This window comes from Lasioglossum baleicum, chromosome 18, assembly GCF_051020765.1.
Source record: "Lasioglossum baleicum chromosome 18, iyLasBale1, whole genome shotgun sequence".
Taxonomy (NCBI): Eukaryota; Metazoa; Arthropoda; class Insecta; order Hymenoptera; family Halictidae; genus Lasioglossum; species Lasioglossum baleicum.
Window position 1 is genome coordinate 7648077 of NC_134946.1, and position 22027 is coordinate 7670103.

At 38.9% G+C, this 22027-nt stretch overlaps 1 protein-coding gene across 2 annotated transcripts; it reads right to left on the reverse strand.

Annotated features, from left to right (window-relative positions):
• Window positions 1-146: 146 nt before the first annotated feature.
• On the reverse strand, window positions 147-20306 carry LOC143217802 (uncharacterized). Of its 2 annotated transcripts, none has more exons than XM_076442429.1 (9): window positions 19945-20306; window positions 9532-9597; window positions 7094-7270; window positions 6213-6439; window positions 4457-4636; window positions 3448-3826; window positions 2508-2661; window positions 1839-2406; window positions 147-1775 (listed from the first exon to the last, which is right to left on the reverse strand). In XM_076442429.1, the coding sequence occupies exons 2-9, from the start codon at window positions 9572-9574 to the stop codon at window positions 627-629; spliced, it is 2877 nt and encodes a 958-aa protein (XP_076298544.1). In that variant the 5' UTR covers window positions 9575-9597; window positions 19945-20306; the 3' UTR covers window positions 147-626. The 2 variants fall into 2 exon arrangements, with proteins under 2 accessions (XP_076298544.1, XP_076298545.1); XM_076442430.1 differs by having other exon boundaries at window positions 4457-4621; window positions 19945-20302.
• Between the last annotated feature and the right edge of the window lie 1721 nt (window positions 20307-22027).

Genomic DNA, 22027 nt, shown 5'->3' on the forward strand with positions numbered 1-22027 from the left:
TTTGGAACATCACACGGGGAGAAACAAATTTTTTTGGTAAATCGCGTTAATATCATTTGGAAGGGCTATCTTTCCTGTGTAAATTGTGTGGTTGTTGAATATTGTGCGATTTTTTTATTCGAGTTATTCAACATTGAAATAAATACGGGCTTTTTAACTTTAATTGGCTCCAGGAAGCGAAAAAATTATTGTAGAATCTTGTGCAAAAAAGCAATAGAAAGAGCGTTTCTTTCTCTTCAAGGCACTTCTTCTGTTTTTTCAATTTCATTATCATTTCGATATACCAGCTGTTTCTGAAATATATGCTTAAAAAATGCACAACTCTACTGGACGTCTATCGTGACTATGATCGTACTACAGGGCGAGTTTCGTAACAAAAAACACATTACATCACTGTATGTCCCCCCTGGAATCCATGCAACATTTGTTTGAAAAAATTCTGTTCGTACAAAACAAACAACTCACGAGTTACGTGAAGTCGTCATGTTACGAGACTCGCCCCGTATACCACAATCTCTTTCCAAAATCTAACTACAGTACACATCATACAACATATAACCTGTAGAACTTCCAGAACAGCACGCCGAAAGCCTCCTCGAATCACCAAGACCCTAGACAATCAACGTTTACCCTACAAAAGGGAAAGGTGGATAGGCAACTGGTGGTGGATGATAGTAACCAGGGAAAGCAGGGACAGTAGGCTGCACTGGAACAGTGGTAGTGACATAAGTGGTCACTTCAGTAGGCACCACACGACTGGAGAACAGGGTAGTGTATGCAGTTTTGGCTCCAAAGGTCAACTTCAACACTTTGGATTCGGAAACAGTGGCCAGGGTGTGAGTAACCAGTGGAGCACTAGTGATAGTGAACTGTGGCTGTTGTGGAAACAGAGGCAGTTGCGGGGGCAGCTGTGGAGGCAGTTGTGGAGGTAGAACAGGTGCAATAGTAGATGTTCCATACTCGTAAGACGTTCTTGGCACGGTTCCCACTGGCCTTGACAGTGTCGAGTACAAAGTATTTCCATTATTCACCACTGGGATCACGTGGGACTCGTAGACGGTCTCCAAAACAACGACTGGTCGCGACGTGGTGATCACCTGCTGCGGTGATTGTTGCTGCTGTTGTCCAAAGTATTTCAGCAAAGCCAGTTGGTCAGGGGTCAGCTGCGGCTCTATGGAACTGCTGGAGGCCTCTGGTTTCACCTTGGAGGAGGATATGGACTTGAATGGTTCTAGGTCAGAGTCTATGTCGCCGTTAGGTGCTATAATCCTCTTCGGGATGTCCTCGTCATCTCTATCGTCGTCTCCAACGTCCAACTCCAAGTGCAGTTCACTGCCCGCCTCGTCCAACTTTGAGTTGAACTCGTTCAAAGCTTTGCTGGGGATGAACTGATAGATGTCCATTGGTGGTAGCGTCTTTGTGGCAGTAACCACTCGGGCGATATTATAAGTTTGCACTAAGCTAAGTTTGGTCGTGCTGTTACCATGTATTACTGGCAGTAAATGCGTCTTTAAGAGAGTCTGAGTGGTGGAGAACGTTTCTGTCAGGGTTTCTAAGGGAGGAGTAGCTTGACCTGACTCTAGAGATATGGCTGGCAGGGTTGCTACTGCTGAGTCAAGGGGTAATGTTGTCTCATAAGCTGCCGCTGTGTTGGCTAATAAGTTTTCAGTAAGGGGTTCGGTGGGTGCTATCGTTGAGGTGGGGTCCGGCGTTGAGAATGATTTCTTCTGAGTCGACGTGACAGTTATGTACCGTGTGTTTCTCAGAGTTCCAACCTGCATAGAGGATCAATAGTTAAGACAATGGTTCTCTGGAATAATCTCTATCCATAGACTCACCTGGAATGTATATGGCGATTTAATAGTAGCGATCTCAAAGTACGCATTGTTGATATCGGCGGCCGTGGAGATCTCAACATTGATCGTCTCAACAGGGAGCGCCTGCTCCGGATGCTGGTCCTGGACACTGACACTGGCTACGTCCTCGCTCTCACTAGGATCCAGTTCCTCATCGCTGACCATCTCTTGGATCTTCCTCTGGGCAGCTACCTGCTGTCCGGTTGTTGACGACGTCGTTGTCGTTGACGTTGACACAGACGCCGCAGTAGTCTTGTCATCAAGGTTCAATGGACCCTCTGTGGTGCTGGTTTCCGGCGTGGAACGTACTTCATCATCGTCGACCTGCTTCCGGATAATTACTCTAGGTTTAGGAGTCGTCTTGTATGACCAGCGACCTTGCGTTCTCGGCAGCTTCAACTTCGGCGCGGTGTTGGGGCTAGTTGCTTGCTGTTCGACCTTCGGCTTAGGGGTCTGCTTCGACGGCAAGCTGGGCTGGTTGCTGGGCCGGAAGCCGGCGCGTCTTCGTGGTACAGGCGACTCGGTCGTCGTCGTAGACGGAGTCCGGTTCCTGATAGACAGCGGATTTTATGAAGATTCACTGTCTGCTGATTAATGGTCGCGTTGCAACTATGTATATTGTATATCGAGGGATGACGCAGGGATACTTACTTGTAGCCTGGCCTTGACGTGGTGCTGCTTCTGTTTTTTGGCGGTTTGATTGGCTGTACTTCGCCGCTGTCATAGTCTTCGTTGATCTTGTTGCGGAACTTCGGCCGCGCGGAATTAGGAGATGCATTTTTCCGTGTGCTTCGGACCGAGGAACCTGGAAAGCGAGATAAAATTGACTATGTAGCCATAACGTTAGGGAATAAACAGGATATGCTGGACAAACAAATTTATTTTGGTTAGGAACGTGGGTACAGGAAGGTGAGGTATATAAAATTATTCAATTGCTCGAATTATAAATCGCAAACATGCAAACTCTCTCTCATCACACGTGTACTCTAGCTAGGGGTTCCGTGGTATTTTATACCAACGACCAGAAGGTGCTCTGTCCTCTCTCGCTCGAAAAGGCGTTCAGGTATTATCGCCGTACTTTCCTTGTCGAGACGAGCGGCCAGGAACACTCTCCCGTTCCCTCTCGGCAGGCGTCCAGATATTGTCGCCTCTGCTACCTCACGTTGGCCGTCTACAAACTATGCTTCTAGAAGCTTTTAGAAGCTTGTCGATCTGAATTGCTTCTAGAATTTTCTATACATGCTACAACTATGTATTCCTATATCGGGTGTTCCGTTTATAAACCCTCGAGTATATTCAGAACAGTTTTGGCGATAGAAGTGCCTAATTTGATGAAATTAATTTTTTGGCGAACACGTGGCAGGTGGATCTGCATGTAGAGGTCATGTGGAGATCATGTGGATCCTTTAAATAGAATCGTATGTTTTCGAATCTACTGGTAGATGCAGTTTGGAATTCTTTACAGAACAGTTCTAAGCCCTTCACATCTAAAAGTCATTATCCAGGGAGATGTTTCAATAAAATATCGTCTGAACCAATGGTTTTCAGCCATAATTGGTTTAGTACATTTCTGTAGAGAATTTCAAGTTACCAGCAGGAGCGCTAAACAGAACTTCCAACGGCAGCGACGATTCTTCCTGGTGGTTCGTCGGTGTTGGTTCCAATTGCGGCTTTAGTTTTCCTTGCTGTGGCCCTATGGTCTTCAAGATCCGTTGCGTGCTGGACGGTCGAATTTTTCCTTCAGGAATCGGTGGCGTACCCTGAAGGATCCTCGAGGAACTTTGAAGCACCTGTGCATACTTCCCATTTATGTAAGTGCCGATCACGCTGGTCTCGTGCACGGTTGTAAGACCGTCTTTGACGATTGTGCCACCGAGCTTAGTGACCAATCCTGTGGGATTCTCCTTCTCCCGTCGACCCGTAGGCCTGGGCTTTGCGTGAGCCTTCGAAGAGGGCCTCAAATTAATCAACTGCAACAACGAAAAACTATTTTTCTAGAAAACAATGTTGAATTTTTGTATCGCTGTGAAATTCTGTACTTTCGTGATCAGACTTTCAGACCAAGTTAGTTGAGTTGTAGGAGAGTTATTATTCTCATTTAGAACCATTCATTTTAGACAATTGTGAACTAGATGATTTTTTAAATTCTCGATGTTAATGAATTTCTGATTTATACTACTACAATTTTGTTAAGAAGGTATTGTTCTGTATCACTTTAGTCTAGGCCTCGTTTACGCCTAACTTTGGATCCAGCCAACCTTTAAATCCAGGCCACGATCTTTTACTTTTCGTTTGGAATAAATCACTATGATTTGATGGCAGTGTTTCCTATCATTTATATTTTACCCTTCATTTACTTTATTTGTAGTGCCAAGTATAACGCGGTCAACACAACTTTAATTATGAAATTTTCGCTAGAAATATAGCAATTTGCAGCGCTGGGAACTAGATATTCAGGTTTAGCCGCCTTGCCCAGATTGATGTCGGCGCCAGAACAATCTGTGTCAATGCTAATTGCATGTATGCAGAGCATAGTACTTTTTATTACTCCTTACTTCCTTGATCGACCTTCGTGAAATCGATTCTTTTTTCTCATGTACCTTGTAAGTCTCGTCGACGATTTCCGCCGGTTGTTTCGACAGGAAGTCGTACTCGGGTTCTGCGAGGTTATTTTTCACACCGGGTACGTCGTCCTTCGGTTTCGCGTGTACTTGCGAGGACACGACTGCGCTGGCGGTCGTTGACTGGATCTTTGTGTTCAGCTCCTGCGAAACAGTGGACTAAAATTCACTAAAATTGCCGTCGTGATTCGAACGGTTCTCGAAAAAATAGTATTGTTCAGTCACGCGGCCGTTCGAAAAGCATACGTTCGCATCGAAGTTTACGTGACCGTTTGAAAGTAGAAATCTTGCGGGTACATAGGTGCGTGCGCGTGGTATATGGATTGGTAAATAGAACCGGAAAAGTCTGCCTCGCGAAAGGGAAAGTACCGCGCTTCCTGCTCGAACAGATTTTTACCTGGAAAATCCAGGAAATACGCTTCTCTGCATAAATTCGCACACTACACATCGTCCCGAACAATATCGACCATTCTTACAAACAAGTTTCCATTATTTTCTCTTATTCGACAGTTTTACCTGGTTGATTTTATCTTAATTTAATTCGGCTTGTATAACCGCTTGTTACCGTCTGATAGTGACTACATAGTAGGGATGGGATCAAGTACCTCGCAAACAGGTTCGAACCTTGATTGATGGAATTCGAACTCTCTATAAGTACTTCGAAAAAAAAAATAGTACTCCCAAGTATACTCGAACCTTTGCCAGACAGTTTCGAACTTTTTACAAGTACTGTGGTAAACATAAATAATACTTGCAGGTATACTCGAATCTTGGTCGAACAGTTTCGAAACTTTCGAAATTTTTATGAATATCTTTACGAATTTCCGTATTCTTGCACGCTCCGTGGCAACGTAAGGCTGTTCCGGCGCGGCGTCTGTTTACATTTTTTGAAGTGAAATTTCTTTGCTGAGGGGGCTACAATTTTCTAGCGTTACGGAAGTGACGAAATTTCGCGAATAACTTCGAATAGTTTGACAAGTAACATTTTCATAATTAATTTACTAACTTTAAATACTTCATTGGTGAACTTTTAAGATTGTAGAATGTAAAATGAAGCCTTGGCTACATTCCCATTTCAGGTTTATGCAGGTTTGACGCTTAAATTGTTAGTTATTAACAAATTTTGGAGAAGTTATGTATGTCTGTCCTTGTCGCACAGTTCGACCCTCCTTGTCTTGTTGTTTTTTTTTTATTATTATACGATGAATACTTTTCAAGTATAATCATTGAAACTTTTGTTGCTTTTAAGTAGTAATCGAAACCCATGAAATGAAACTTGGTTATTGAACTTGACTCGGATTCGTGAGTACATATTGAACTTGATCCCATCCCTAATCCCATTAATAATTCATTTTAATTGTTACAATTCGGCTGCGGACTTTACAACAAACTTAGAACGTTAGAGTTTAAGGAAATTAGGAAATATTTCTTTAAAATAGTAAGTAAAGTAGTAAAAGAAACAGTAGATGAAATACAAAACGGTGAAAGGATTAAAAGAATTTGGGAATGCCAATGTGTGTTGTCTAGTGTATGTTTAGTTGGAATTATTAAAAAAAGAACGACAATTTTATTCGGATCCTGTTTCTCACAATCGACATTTTCTATAAGGATCTGCAGTCTAATTATAATCGCCCATGAAGTTCCCGAATAACGACACACAGTTGTGGCGTTTTTTTTTCTCTCAGGTAATTTGAGGCTCCCAATTAGCGATTCTTGGGCAAGATCGTTGGCTCACCTGGCTTTTCGGGGACCGCAATCTATTATCCTCCGAGGAATTAATGGCGTTTTGCTCGATTACGGAATTCACGACGATCTTCGTGCCTTTGGTTTGCTTTTTCGTTTCCTGCTCGGCGTGGCTCTTGTGCGTTTTGCTCGGTTGGATATCAAGAGCTGCTTTTTCCAACGTTTCGCTCGGTTTCGTCTGAATAATCGAAATGCTACTCTTCTTTCCCTTTTCGCTGTCTGGAACAGAAAGAACGACGAATGATTATTATCTCGAATTATTTCTAAAAAATATTTCATGTTGCCAGCTATGTGGTTTTTCAATGTCTAGTTATTTGCACAGAGAAGCCTTTTATAATCTAATTTATAGAATTTTATTTATGGTTTCATCTAATGATATAATATTCTAATAAATATATCCATTTATTCATTTAATCATTCATTAAAATTCTTCAATTTTGTGGAAGCAAACTATTATACATATGTGATCGAACAATTTTTCTGTTTAAACTGCAATTGTATTCAAATCCTCGATTTTGATAAAACGATCACAATATTATTGTGTAATGGGATTTGATGCATTCATGATCAAAATATAGGCTAACAAAATTGTTGCATCATTTCCAACGTATTGAAAATATTTCTAGCAGGAACACATTGTCATTTATCTCCTGTCCCTTGCAGTCAAGTTGGACAATATCTATTTTACATAACGATCCGCAGTCTCACCTTCGACAAAAATCGACAAAGATATTTCTGAATAAATAAAGATCACATTCGCTAGGTGTTTTGTATGAAACTATTAAATAACATATTCAATGATAGGCAACAGTCGCTAAAACTGAAATAGAAAATGAAGTGGTCAACTATGGTGTGCTCTATAGTAATTGTTACCTGTAGGAGGCGCGCTCTGCGGACTGAACACCATAACGGTGTTACCAATGGTGGTAGTGAAATCCAAGAAACCGTAGACCGTCTGTGTAATAAAATCATTGTTTACAACCGCCGGTTTGATGACTGCCGCTGACTCGGTCGAGTGGCTCTTGTAAACTTGGGCCGCGCATTCTGTAACTAAAAGTGAAACGCATACTCGTTTACGTCTCATAAACAATCGATTGTTCGAAGAATCGTAATCCTAAAACGCAACACCTTTATGTAACGCATTACGTTATGGTTCTATACTGCGAGATTACGTTACCCCTTTATACCAGACCTGGAGACATGATATTTGCATAATGATCGAAAGCATTTACTACAATGCGACACCTGATAGTATTAATCACACGCAAACTTTATAATATACACTCCTCAAAAGCATTAAGGGATCACTTGTGCGAACCCGAAAAATTAATCCCACTTTACGTGATCATAACTCCGTTAAAAATTGCCGTATCGATATTGTTAAACAATGGTTTGAAAGCCTGAAACCTCTAGTTTCAGATGCCCTGTTTCAAATTGTTGCTATGTTGGTTTTTTACAAAGTTATAGCGAGATGAAGACAACATTGACGGTTAACAAAAATTTTGTGAAACTTTGGAACATCACACGGGGAGAAACTAATTTATTTGATAAATCGCGTTAATATCAGTTGCAAGGGCTATCTTTCCTGTGTAAATTGTGTGGTTGTTGAATATTGTGCGATTTTTTTTATTCGAGTTATTCAACATTGAAATAAATACGGGCTTTTTAACTTTAACTGGCTCCAAAAAGCGAAAAAATGATCGTAGAATCTTGTGCAAAAAAGCAATAGAAAGAGTGTTTCTTTCTCTTCGAGACACTCCTATTGTTTTTTCAATTTCACTAACATTTCGATATACTCAGGTGATTCTGAAAATATGCTTACAAAATGCACATTTACCGAACATCCGTTTTCCGAATTCGAAGATGAAGAGTGGATGTGTGATTTTGCGTTTCTCGTCGATATAACCCAGCATTTGAATAACTTAAATATGGAACTTCAAGGAAAACGCCAGTTTATTCATAACATGTTTGATAAAATTAATGCTTTTGAAAGCAACCTAAAATTTGGAACAAACATCTGTTGTCAAACAACACGTCACATTTTGCACACGAAACTCCTTCGGAAACCCGAAAATATGCCCAGCATTTACAAAAATTGATAACGGAATTTGAATCGCGATTTAAAATATTTAGGTCAGGATAAACCGTTCTCAGTTTTAACATTTTTTCTTCGCCATTTAATATAGACGTGGAAACAGTTCCGGATGAGTTACAAATGTAATTAATAGATTTACAAAGCGACACGGATTTGAAAAATAAATTTCAATATGTTGACATACATAATTTCTATCAAAATTACATGAATTTAGAAAAATTCCCACGATTAGGCGCACATGCAAAGCAAATAATGACACTTTTTGGAAGCACCCATGTTTGCGACCAATTATTTTCCGCAATGAAAATAATTAAAAGCGATCACCGATCGAGATTAAATGATGTACAGTTAGAAAGCTGCGTGCGTGTTGCTGTGTCGTCTATATCTGTAAACATGGACCAATCGATGGCAAAGAAGCAATGCCAAATTCCTCATTAAATAATCATTTCCCACTTATATCTTTCGTCGTTTTTTTAATGGTATTTCTATTAATGAGTGTTTTATTTCTGTAATTTTTTATACTAGGTTTATTGTGTTAATAAAGAGATAATTTGATTTCATCATTCAGTGTTTGTATGATATTATCATAAGTTTCTTACATGCGGCCCGGAAACAACATTTTTAAATTTGTAGCTGGCCCGTTGTAAAAAAAAGGTTGCTCATCCCTGGAATATAGCACAGAGATTAGATCGAGAATAATTTTTATTGTGAAGCAACGACAGCTACGTTCTCTGTCAAGCCTGAAATTTCAATCATAGTGAATTTCGTAGAAGGAGGGTGTGTCACAGTTTTTTCGATGCCGTAACAAACTGTGCACGGCATTGCTTACAAATTAAAGTTCTTCACATTGTGGGAAGAGTGTACAATCATACGTGTGCATGTGTGTGTGTGTGTGTGTCTGTCTAGAACGTGGCAAGTGTGGGAAAGTGTAGCCATTTGGTAATAAAGAAACGCCTGGGGCGTCCATATTGAAACCTACCGATGAAAACAGTATAGAATCATCGTTTGTAATTACACGAGGAATCGTACGTGATGAGAAAAGCAACTATTACACCCACTATGCCAGCCGTAGCGTTCGCTTTACTATTCTAGCTTCCCAAGGTGATCAATTTTCATATAAACACTATTTTACAATTAATTGTCGCGAATTTCTGTATCTTCAACCTTCAGGAGAGATTGAAGGAAAAGATAAAATTGTCGAATTGCGCACACTTACCGTATACCAAGGATATGACGATGAAGAAGTCTTTCAGAAGCATTTTGTTCGATCTGAATGCTTAATCTGAAACAGAAAGAGATTCGAGAAATGTTATATCAATCGAAGTTTAATTAATTACCAATGGCAGTGTACATTTTCGAAGTTCATACATATTATGTTACGATAAGACCCCAAAAATAGTGTAGACATTTATGAAAACGCAGTCGAGCACGTTGTTCAAGGCTGCAGAGTTGAAATATTCAAAAAAAGTAGAAGAATTGTAATTTATACTTGAAGTTATAGGTACTTGAAGAAAATGAAATATTACAAAAGCAAGTAATAATTGAATATCACACAAATAGTGAAGAATATGTTCCATGATTGATTGAAAATTGATTATTATACAAGTAATTTGAAACGAAGTAATTACATAAATGATTTCGAAAATAAATTCAAATTTTCATGGGCTTATCAACATTCACGTTTTCGAAAAATTCGGGTTTTCGAAAATCAGGATCGATATCGCTGGTAACTCGTCGAGTCGATCTGAAAATTACGAATTCCTGTCATGGCTGTTAGGCATCCATCGTGGAACGGTATCGCCTTTTACTATTGTTTCGCGCTAACCGATTACCAACGCCATTGTTATGCAATAATTTCGTTGGCTTCTTTAACGGTACACGCACGCGAGATGAGATCGTGCATCACGCAGTCGCCATTCATGCATCGTGCGAGCGAATCGCGTGTTTTCGCGAGCAGAAATAGCATCTTACCGCCAAGAAACAATGTAAATTGCAATTTTTAATACACGGTGTACTATTTTTAAAAAGTTCGTCATCGAAATTCTGTTGTCGCAACACGTCCTTGAATTTCGTAATCGAAAATTCTCCGTGCATCGACGGTATTACTATGTTTGCGTTACGCAAACGTATTTGCTCAATGTACACAGGGAACCGCGAACCTAATTATTGCGGTTTCGGAAGGTAAATTTCACTGTATTTATTTCGAACAGGAGAAACGATTTATACAGATATGTACAGTCCACATTTTGTTATTTTTAATTGAATAAGTAATAAAAATCAAATAAATAAAATTATATTTACATTTCAATTGATTGATCTTTTTATTTAAATTTAGTTTTGAATAAATATGGGTTTATAGCGAAGTTTATGGTATTTAATTAGATTAAATTTAATTAGACTTTGGCTGTGGAAGTGAATAAAATGCAGCTGCTGGCAGAAGTGCACCGCGAGTTCATAACCCGTCCCTTTCACTAGTATTCTCTCAAGATATTGCACCAAGGTGTTCGCATAATCTGCTCGCCTGCAGTTAAAAGTGCGAGCAATCCTCGATTCACGAGCTTCCATCGTGGAACGCTCCAATAATGCGAAAATCATAACCATTTATGCCTGCAGAATTACTTTTATTATTCTTACATCTCGTCGAAGTTAGATCATAATAAAAATATTAACTATATCGATATTAATTATCATTTTATATTGACATTCTCAAATTCTCTTAATTTTCGACATTTTTCAATTGCACCAACTCTAATCGCCACCACTTTTGCACCAATTATTGAGGATATTTTTCAATTTATCTCAGAAAATAAGGGTCCAGCGGTAAAACAAACAGCAGACTTTTATCTTGAAAAACCACCATTTCAAGTTTGCATGGTCGACGTTTTTTTCGAACCAGAAAGCAAAATATCTTCGCCCGACATGAGTTGCCGCCAGTGGCGCTTACCGCTGTAAATTGTTTAAACATGTTTAAACAATCATAATGTATTAATATTGGATATCGCTGTATTCGGGAAAGTCTACAGAATCTTTTGTTCTAAAGAACAATTCAATATCTTTTATAATAACACCACAATATTTGTTTAAAGTTGAAAAATATGTTTTTTTTTTAAAGTCATGTTTCTCAAAAACTGTGCGTCAAGGAAAAAAATTAAGAACAGATTCGGTATCACTGCGAAAAACTCTACAAGAACCACCCAACTGTAGTTGTGGAACGGTGTTGGACAATGTCGTTAGTCTAATCAACCAGCTGTAATCATTAGTATCGTATAATAGAATTTTATTATTGCAACGATAAAGAATAGTTTAAAGACCAAAATCCCTATGTGTCATGCTCCAAGGACTACCATGAGCAAAGTGAACCATTCCGCAACGTCTGCAAGGAGTGGCCTCACAATTACAACCCCACACAACCATAACACCGCATGCTCAAGTAGAACACGTTCAAAGAAACGTTAACTTAATGTTGCATGCACGGTGGCTGAATATTAACACGTCGTTCGACGTTTGTGAAACGAAATGCTCAAAGGTGTCGATCATTTTCTATTTTTAAAAATGTTCACTGCGTGAACCCATAATAATTCTCCGCATATAACAATTTCTGCGTTTACACCATTACTGAAATAAAACTTATCTCAGAGTTGCTTCTTTCTCTCTCTCTCTCTCTCCCTCTCTCTCTCGTTAATCCATAACATCGATGAACAATTAAATTAATAGTTTTGGCAATTTATCAATAACAAATTATAATACGCAAAAATATGAATTGCAAAAAAATTACTGTAACGTATCTACATAAAATAGTCAGCGACGTGGTCACGCCATGAAATATGCAAACACACGGCTCCGAATTCATGCTAATAAATTCTACGAACATTCAATGGAGACATCCATGTTTCGCATAATGTTGTGGAACGGTGACAATCATTTATTCGTTCAATTTTCGTTAACGACATTCGCCAGCTTCGACTTCTCGCCTCCCGAAAGATCGAAACGATTATTTTGGATGAATCTCATTATCCGAGCCTTGCCATTCGCTCGCGTCTGGAATTTTTAAGCCAGGAGGCCACAATAACGGTTCTGGAATCGTTATCGAGAAACGTGTGTTATCGATCATTAAAATATACCTTTCTGTTTTCTATAGGTTTGCAATTTTATATCAAACGAAATAACACTGACGTAAAAACGCGGTTTTTCTATTGAAATTTCGTCGAAGAGAATTCGCTTTCATACGGCGAGAAAGTAGTAGAAGTTCATACAATTGAGCGGGCACGGAGCAAGAATTTCGACGAAACAGGCTAGAGCCTCGTTCCGATCGGTCTTATGTCCTGCATTTCCTCGTTTAGCGCAAGACCAGCGCGGTTCATCGAGAAAAAGTGAACGGGTGTCCCAAGGCGTTCACATACTTCCCCGGAGCAACGTAGACCATGGATTTATGTCGATTGCGTGAAACTTTCCGCGTGAATTCAACGGGAATATTATTGTCCTGTGGGATCGATGATCATGGACCAGTAATTTCCTGAAATTTGGAGTCTACAACATTAAGTAGGTTCTGAGATAGGTTCCAGGACCTGGCACTGTTTGAGGCCATTCTGATATCATGTAGACCAGGCATGTCAAACACGCCTGGGTCGATCTTTAGCTCCTGGGCGATGCTACGACTGCTAACATGCCGGTCTACTTCGATCATTTCCATGATTTTATCGACATTTTCGACGACGGGCCTACCTGTGCGAGTTCTCTTTCTTATCTTTAACGAAGATTCTGAAAAGTTTGTATCTATAATTTACATTAGTATTTTATATTGCGGGATTAATGTTCTTATGTATAACAATGGATAATAATAATAAGGTTTTCTTTCGTATTTTGCAACTTCAAATTAATGTCCATTTAAATTTCGTTTGCTCGAAGCACACACACGATCATGTTCTGTCTCATCGACACTAACATAAACGTATCAGCGCATGGTGAATCCCAGAAAATTAAAAAATTAATAATTGATCCACTCCGCGCGTGCCTAGCTATTTTACCATATTTTAGAACAAGCTTTTTGAAAATTGTTAATAACAATTTGATCAGAGGCCATACTCTGTTGAAAATGTTTAGCAAAAGTTGCGGAAGGTCCACTCCACATTGTCCGACCGCAAATGCTTATGTTCAAGGAGAACTCAGTAATTTATCTATTTTGAATTGAAACTCGATCGCTTCTCTTCCATCGTTTCGCCATATTGTAAAATACGTCCGGGTCGTACCAGCGACCTTGAAAGAGGCGGCAACGACCTGTGTACGATTGACACAGGAATCTCGTGTCACTTGATTATGCGGAATCTCCTGTTTAATGAATTACTATACGAATTTTATCGAAATAGCGACGAGGTGATGAATCGCTTCCGGGGAATTCACTTGCTGAGCGTCACGTGACAAACACACGAACGTTCGTAATGGCGGTAGAACCATGTTTCCGCCATCCCTTTACAATTTTAAACAGATTTAACTCTGAATGAATAATTAACGATTAAGTTTCATTACTTACATTATTAATAATTGTTCGAAACAACTACTAATTTCCACTGCTATAAGTTACCAATCGATCCGCCATTTTCTCAGCGTCTGGAGACAGTTATGGCAAACCGCACAAACCGCTGGCACTTTCTACAAAATACATACATCTCCGAGGCAAGATCACTTTCAAATCAACCCACTTCTCCCAATTTTTCAACTCGCTCCTCATTTCTCCAAACACTGGAGCAATTATAATAATTAATAGACTGTGCGGATTTTATGCATTTACAACAGAGAATGCATATAATATAATTCTATGAACATATTACAAGATTTAAAGAATGCTGCTATATTATTTATTCGACTTGTTAAAATTGTTAAAAGGAGAAATACATATTTAACTTATGTTCGTCACAATCGACTTAACAAATGTTTGTTTTTATACAGACACCAGATGTTTATGCAAAATAAATTTGCGTATGCTTACAAGCGAAGTTTCGTATTTCTAAAATGGACAAATGGCAGAAATATTCTGCTGAATGTTTACAAATAACTATCATTTATTTCTGAGTTAAAGATTACTGATTGAAGTCCCATAACACGACTGTGCCATTAAAACGGGATGTTTAGCTTGAGCGAATTTAGTGTTTCTAAATGATCCATTAGACTATCGAACTTTTCGCTGATCAAAGACCATACTTAATTCAAAGAGCACGAGATATACGGTTCGGCATTCCGCGTGTCTCAAAAACTCGACTCACGGTCACACATAATTGCGTACACCGTCACTTCCTCGAGCACGGTGAAACCGGTCATCAATGGGGAACGGGATTTCTGGACAACATCCAAGATCATGGTCATTTGGCTGACCATCGACCGGTTCCTACGCCCGCTGTTCGCCTTTCTTCATTTCGTTGCGGGACGAATTTCACCGACTGTCACTTTCTTTCCTTGCGAACATCGCCAGCCTCTCTTTATCGCTGATTAATTAGTTTCTTATTGATTCGACAGATTCTGTTTACCCTATGTTTGTCCTTTTAATCTCTGAACCTGTGGTTGTTTCAATTTTATTCACAAGAAGAAAGCTGGGATTATTGGCTTGTTAGTTGAAAAATGATTCATGAACAATTATTTTGTAATTCAATTCTGTTACAGGTGTCTGTTCGGGGTTCGAGACATTTCACTAAGCATTGTTATGAATGAGCAGTAATTGATTTTAAATTCTACTCGCAGAAAATTAGATAGATACAGTGATAAACACGAAAAGAATTTTCCAAAATTGATAAAAAATGAGACAGGTTGCTAAATACAAGATCAATAATAATTTTTGTATAGTTGAATATTGATGGAAAGGTGTCTTTTATGTCGCAGCATGCGTTCAAATGACATAATCTAACAATCGTCAAGTCCAAGTCCAAGGTCGTTTGAAGGTCACGCTGTAGACTAATGGTAATATTTATTGGTCGTATGCATACACGGGAAATTATGGACGATCTTGAGAAAAAGAACAATAAAAAGTACGTTCCCAATGTATTGCGGTACCAGGTTGCTTATCTTGAGGCTGCTAAAGCGATCTCTGCCCAGCAGTTAGGTGTGCACGGTCTCCCTGAATAATTATGATTGATCAATCGAGTTAGAATTTCACGGAACCCCCGTAATACATCTTATGGTTGCGGTCAAACTGCGTTCTGCATTTGTGAGAATCCTTAGGAAAGCACTTTCCCATGCATAGTAACTAGTAACGTCTTCTTCTATAGTCGGGAGGAAAAGGTTAACTGGAGATAGTGACTCTGTGTTGCTATACCATCGATCGCAATCAACGTTTGATGCACCACCCTTGTATTTAAAACAAAAACAAAAAAATAACAATACTATGTAGCGTTTATTTTGCTAGAAAATGATTTATAGATCGCAATATTACTTGTAGATGAATTTTTATATGAAATCTCTTGTGCAGTGTACGGTAAGTCAGTAGCGTAACCTTTAAACGTATGGTTCTGATTGTGAGTTAGAATATAAATTTTTATCAAGCCATTCAAAATTAAACAGAAAAGTGATGATAGCTGTACGTTAAACAAAGCTATTTTTATTAACGTGAGAACTCTTCTGCTCGATCCTCTTTCTTGGAAACGTTGCGATGTCACAAATTACCGTGATAAATTAAAACCACTATTTTATAGATTTCAGATAATTAATTTGTTAGTCTCTCGTTGGCAGTCTTGGGTTTACGATAACATATGATACCAGAGCGTGCGTCAGCAAGGTCGAAAATCATGGCCGGTTAAAATATTCTGGTTGTTTTGTTGGGTGAAATTTTTCAGCGGACCAAGGGCACACGTGTGCATACTTGAGAGCATGTTTCTCCTCTGGCTATAGTTCTGCATGAACAATCGACGTCACGAGACGGTTTCTGGTGCATCGGTGTACCAGAGTGCGAGCCTTTGTGCATCGATACCAGGAAAATGTCAACACCGATAAGAATTCTTAGCATTTGTTGAAAATAATACAACAGTATTCTCAAGTGCTTTAAATATTTGTTGAATGTTCCGCATTTGATGTAATATAATTTTTGCTATATTTTTCCTTCAAAGGATCTTTTAGAATGAAAGTTTTTATTTGAAGATGAGAAAAGAAAGCAAACAGTTGCGAATGAAAATTGCGAGTGGACTGTGTAGTTGACAATTGTTGAATTGTACCTTGATTTATGTACGAAAATATCTATGGTGGAAACACGAATTCTCACATTAGGAAATCGCCATGTTATCTCGTAAGTCTGTCGATCTTCGAAAGCGGTTCCCACGGTGTGCCATTGTCGCGAGAACAATCCCCGTGAATCTTCCAATTGTCAAGAGCCAGTTCACATTTGCCCATTAGATAACCCATTCTGTATTCCACGTGGTTTCACGCTATTAAGTTGAATCCCTGGTGCGCAATACAATTTTTGGTCCACCTTTCCAACAAATTGGACCGTCCAATAGTGTCTGGGTGCATTTCGACCCAAAATCACCATTTAACCACTCTGTTGTTCCTAATTAATTTCATTTGTTTTGCCCATAAAAGCATAAAATTCGCAGTTTACAAACAACACTGTATTATATCTAATATTTATTCTATTTTCTCCGACACACACAGATTACATATTAGGTAAATCGATCGAGTTAATTAGATCCGGCATACACTCGAAGCAAACCTGAGTGAAAACGAATGTACTTCTTATTCCCAATCCTTTTTCTACCGTCTGATTCAGCGTCGAGCAAGCGAAAGAAGTTGGCTGTTTTGAAACAGTGTTACCCGCGGCATTTCGCAACGTCGAGTCTGGTTTAAGTATTTTTAATCCGGTAATGCTAGCTCATTAAACTTCTCTGGTCGTTTACGTGTCATTATAATCATTTTCAATTCAAGTAATTACGATTCTAATTTGGAGCTACCTGTGTTCATAAAAAAGCCTGTATCTAGGCCATACATCAATCTTTATAAATATTATTTATATCCTCGCATTCTCCTAAAAGGTACAACCTTTTTACTTCTTTACTACTTTTGTCCAGCTCTACTAGTTCCTGAGATATTCCATAAAATAGATGATCACGCATCCCCTAACTCAGAGCAATGTCTCAGTCAATTAACTCGCGTATCTCGATAATTAATTGAGACATCGAGTTGCAGTTTGGGCGGATCGCAAGGAGACTATGAAACACGTCTATCCCATCGACAACCATGATCAGGTATCCCTATAATTTCTCAAGTGCAACGACACGAGCGCCGCGAGCACCGGCCCAGAACTTTTTCCAGTTGGCCGCTGATAACTTGCAGACATGCAAGATTAGATAATTTACTGGTCAGCTCGCGCCGTGAAAATCTGTTACATAAATTACGCCGCGTGGGACGCACTCAAAAGGGAGCAGGCGAGCGTTTTGCACGCAGTCCTTGCATTATAACATGTAAATGGCGGGCCCGTGTGTGGTCACGAGCGAGCGTGTAACGCTGCTGCACGTGTTTGCGTAGAAATATCCGGCGCACGTGACACGGGCCGCTTAGAAAGCAAACGATCCGGAGGAATGTCGATCTGCCGATCAATCACCGGTGCCCTCGAATGAAAACCCGCTCGAGCGCGTCGGCTGCCGATCGCTTTTCGTCCGCGGGAAAAGGAAACGGTTTCTCATTGTCACGCGTTGTTTAATGCGACCGACTTTTCAGATAGGGAAATGCGTCACGGAGCGATCACTCCCAGAGAAATATTGTATGTTGGATAGGGTGAGTGTACCAGTAAGTGATCGTTTCCAAATAAACACTGACAGAAAGAGACTTTAATTAATAAGTTTTAACAACTATATAGATCGAGCCTGATCCGAACCTCGAATAAATTATTTCTGGGTCTAGTAAATTATTTCTAGGTCTAATCAATCACTCCTGGACTTAATCAATTGGTCCTAGAACGAATTAGGCATTGTTAGGCCCATTAGATTATTCTCTCAATTATGGTCCCAACAGTAAATGTTGTGTTTACATTCCTCGAGATAGGTTTCGCAAATCGAGATCTCATAAAGCAAAAACCATGGCTCGGCCGTGGTGAGCAGAATAATGGAAATGTTAATTGGCAAAAACTGTTCGCATAATACTAATTTCGACTGAATCCGGGACTCTCGGTTTCACTTCGCGGTGCGGCGTTAACGTAACGCGATGTAAACGATGCCCCAATTATAAAAAAAGAACGTGAGCACGTGCTGGCCGGACCGAACACACGTTCACGCGAACGGTGACGTACTTTCACTTGGATATCGTCGAGCACAGTAGATGCAAGCGACGAGATACACTTCCCGCAGCCGACAGCCTATGTGTTCCTGATTTTCGTATTCAAATCCGGCAACGGGCGAACCGGTAGCGAAATACGAGACCCAAACAGTTCTCCCGTGAAAAGGGGATATTCTGATTTTGGAGGATGTTTCTTTTTCAACAATTTTTGCCAATTTTTTCAGAGAAATGATCGAACTGTTTCCATTAGGATTTTGTACAAACATTTATACGTATTTGAAGTACCTATATTCTTTTTTTAACAGAAGCAATCAGAATTACATGTTAAAGATTTGTTTTTAAGTATGGGAACTATTAGTGAACCATTGAGGGGGTAATCTGGTTTCAGAGGCTATTTCTCACCAATTTTTCGGATTTTTTTCCGGGAAAACTATTGAACTTTTTGCATTAGAAATTTGCACACATGTTTACTGACGTTTGAAGTAGGCATGTGATTTTTCCAAAGTAGCAATAATCAAAATTACGGGAGTTGTATATTTTTTTATAGAGCACGTCTTGGAAACCATGTGTTGAAAAATAAAAAACTTAGAAGGTATCTGAATGCGACTATTTTTTTGATATTTTTCCACTTTTAGCTCATTAAATTAATAAGAATAGAATAGAAGTTACGAAATATAGAAATAAAAATTAACGAACACTATATACTTGCATTACCCTTTGGAAAAAAATGTTTCCCTCAAAAACATCTGTTTTTTAATTTTTTTCAAGCTTTGTTACGGCACTCTTGTAGTAGCTGTTATGATATGAAAGTTTAGTTTGAAATTTTTCTGCTGTACGTTGCAGTTTGAAAATTAGCAGCAGAAAAAGATAGCAATACAGTAGAAATTTCCAATACTACGTTTCCTGTTGCGGAAGAATTATTTTATAATCAACGTTGCCTCTCTAAAGTTATGTAAAGCTGCTTAATCGAATGCACATTTGCTCCATGCATTAGTAATCCTTGATTGTCGATTAACAAATTTCCATCAATGATTGTTTACAATCCCCTTTTAATCTTTATTTGACACTAATGAGTATAGTTTTATAACTTTCTGTGGAATTTTATGATTCAGAACATTATAATCGAAACTTTTCGAATTGCAAAAACTACGATAGTGTTTACGACTGCACTAGTAGTCTATACAGTTGGTCCCGATTACAAAAAGATAATGATCGGTTGGTCCCATGTACAAAGATAGTAATTAAGGTGCTAATTATAAAAATTGTGACCAATTGGTCCAAAATGCATTGTTGGCTAGGACAACGGTTTTGGGGGTGGTTAGAGGGCGACGCGCGATGGATACATTTCAAGATGGCGAACGGTTAGGGTTGAAGATTGACTCACCATTGACGATTCGTTGACAATGTTGTTCTGCGACGGATGACTAGAGATGCTCAGGACTCGACGATTTCGCGGTACACAGCGCTCAACATTCCTTTTAGCTTGCCTTGGAGTAACTGGACGGCAAAGTGGTTTCCCTCTCTCGGCTCGTCGACTTCTTTACATTCTAGCCTCGATCATGGCTTTCACTTTATCCGTCGAGGAAATGGGGAACCATGAGCCGCCGCGACGATGCTGGTCCAGGATCTGCAACCGCGATCTCGCAAAGACAACGGAAAAATCCTCAGAACCGTTTGGTACTAGGGCCTTAATTCGTGTTGTAGTTACTAACTTAGTTAGTCATCTCTAGACAGCTACCAGTCTTCTATAAAGATGGTTTGTTTATATGTTCTCCAATTTCATTCTGGAAAAATTGAAACAGTTTAATTTGAGGACCACTGGTAGCATTCTTTCAAAAACATTATGCTACCTCTGTCGTAATTGTGCCTTTCGAACAAATACAATTTGGTTCCATATACAAAAAGATGTTTGTTCATACGTTCTCCAACTTATTCATTCTGGAAACATTGAAACAGTTTAATTTGAGGACCACTGGTAGCATTCTTTCAAAAACATTATGCTACCTCTGTTGTAATTGTGTCTTTCCAAACAACTACAATTTGTTTTCATATAAAAAGATGTTTGTTCATATACGTTCTCCAACTTATTCATTTTGGAAAAATTGAAACAGTTTAATTTGAGGACCACTGGTAGCATTCTTTCAAAAACATTATGCTACCTCTGTCGTAATTGGGCCTTTTCGAACAACTACAATTTGTTTTCACATAAAAAAATGTTTGTTCATATACGTTCTCCAACTTATCCATTTTGGAAAAATTGAAACAGTTTAATTTGAGAACCACTGGTAGCATTCTTCCAAAAACATTATGCTACCTCTGTCGAACAAATACAATTTGATAAAGAGAAGTTTATCATATAAAGAGAAGTTTATTCATATGTTCTCCAATTTCCTTTTGAAGGAGTTAAAAAAAAATTAATCCGACTTCGAAAAAACACAAAAAGTATGAAATAATTTCCATTTAATTTATGTGAATACACACCAACTTAAATACAATAATACAATCTTTTCGAAGGCGGCGCAAAATTGAAAATTTTCGACACTGGAAATTACGAAAATCCTTAAATTGTTCTAAATACTAATACATTTATATTTAAATAATAATATATTTGCGCCGCCTCTGAAAAGATTGTATTGTATTTAAGTTCGTGTGTATTCACATATATTAAATGGAAATTATTTTATACTTTTTAGTGCGTTTTTTCGAAGTCGGTTTAATTTTTTTTTTAAAGTTTTTTTTTATCTCTGTTATTATCTCTGTCAGCCGTCACATTCCAAATCGTAATTTATAAATATCTGAAAGCGGCAATCGATAGCGGTAACGACGTCGCGTCGTTACTGTTCCTAATGTCTAACATTCAGCGGAATTCACGACGGTATCACCACCCTACATTTTCGCAAATCAAATCGTATAATTAATAAAGAAATGTAAAATTTTTTGCACGGGACCATCCCGGGAACATACTCTACAAGATGCAAAAGGTTTCGTTCCGATTGGTCCATCCATCTCGACGTAATCGGTGAACATACATAGAAAAAAAGCGAAAAAAAGGCACATACAGATCGAATTGAGTAACCTCCTCCTTTTTCGAAGTCTAGACGTTAGCTAAGAAGTTAACTAGACACAACTTCCAAATTCTTCCGGCTGTAGCTGTTGGAAACAATAGGCAGCAATAGGCAAGAATCATTTGCTTCGTAAAATTTGAAAATAGCGCCATTCTCCATAGCGGCGAGACTCTCAAACTGGTAGACAAATGTTATCGACAGAGAACACCAACAAATAGGCCCTCCGACTATCTTATAGCGGGTGTCCTGTTTTAAAAACTTGATAATCTCCGCTACTTAGTATGCGATTATAGTGGAGCAGCGAGGTGAGTTGTGCGGTTAACAAAAACGGATAGTAACGAGGAACAAAGAAAATACATATGTACTTTTTCTTTAGTATGTGTCGAAATGTTGTCACATGCT

What these genes read in the sequence shown, in the direction of transcription:
- LOC143217802 (XM_076442429.1), bottom strand. Translation starts at nt 9,574, where the DNA reads ATGCTTCTGAAAGACTTCTTCATCGTCATATCCTTGGTATACG. An exon ending in TCGTCGACGAGACTTACAAG is followed by an intron (nt 3,827 to 4,456) that starts GTACATGAGAAA and finishes TCGTTGTTGCAG; the next exon opens with TTGATTAATTTGAGGCCCTC. An exon ending in TCTGTTTAGCGCTCCTGCTG is followed by an intron (nt 2,662 to 3,447) that starts GTAACTTGAAAT and finishes CTCGCTTTCCAG; the next exon opens with GTTCCTCGGTCCGAAGCACA.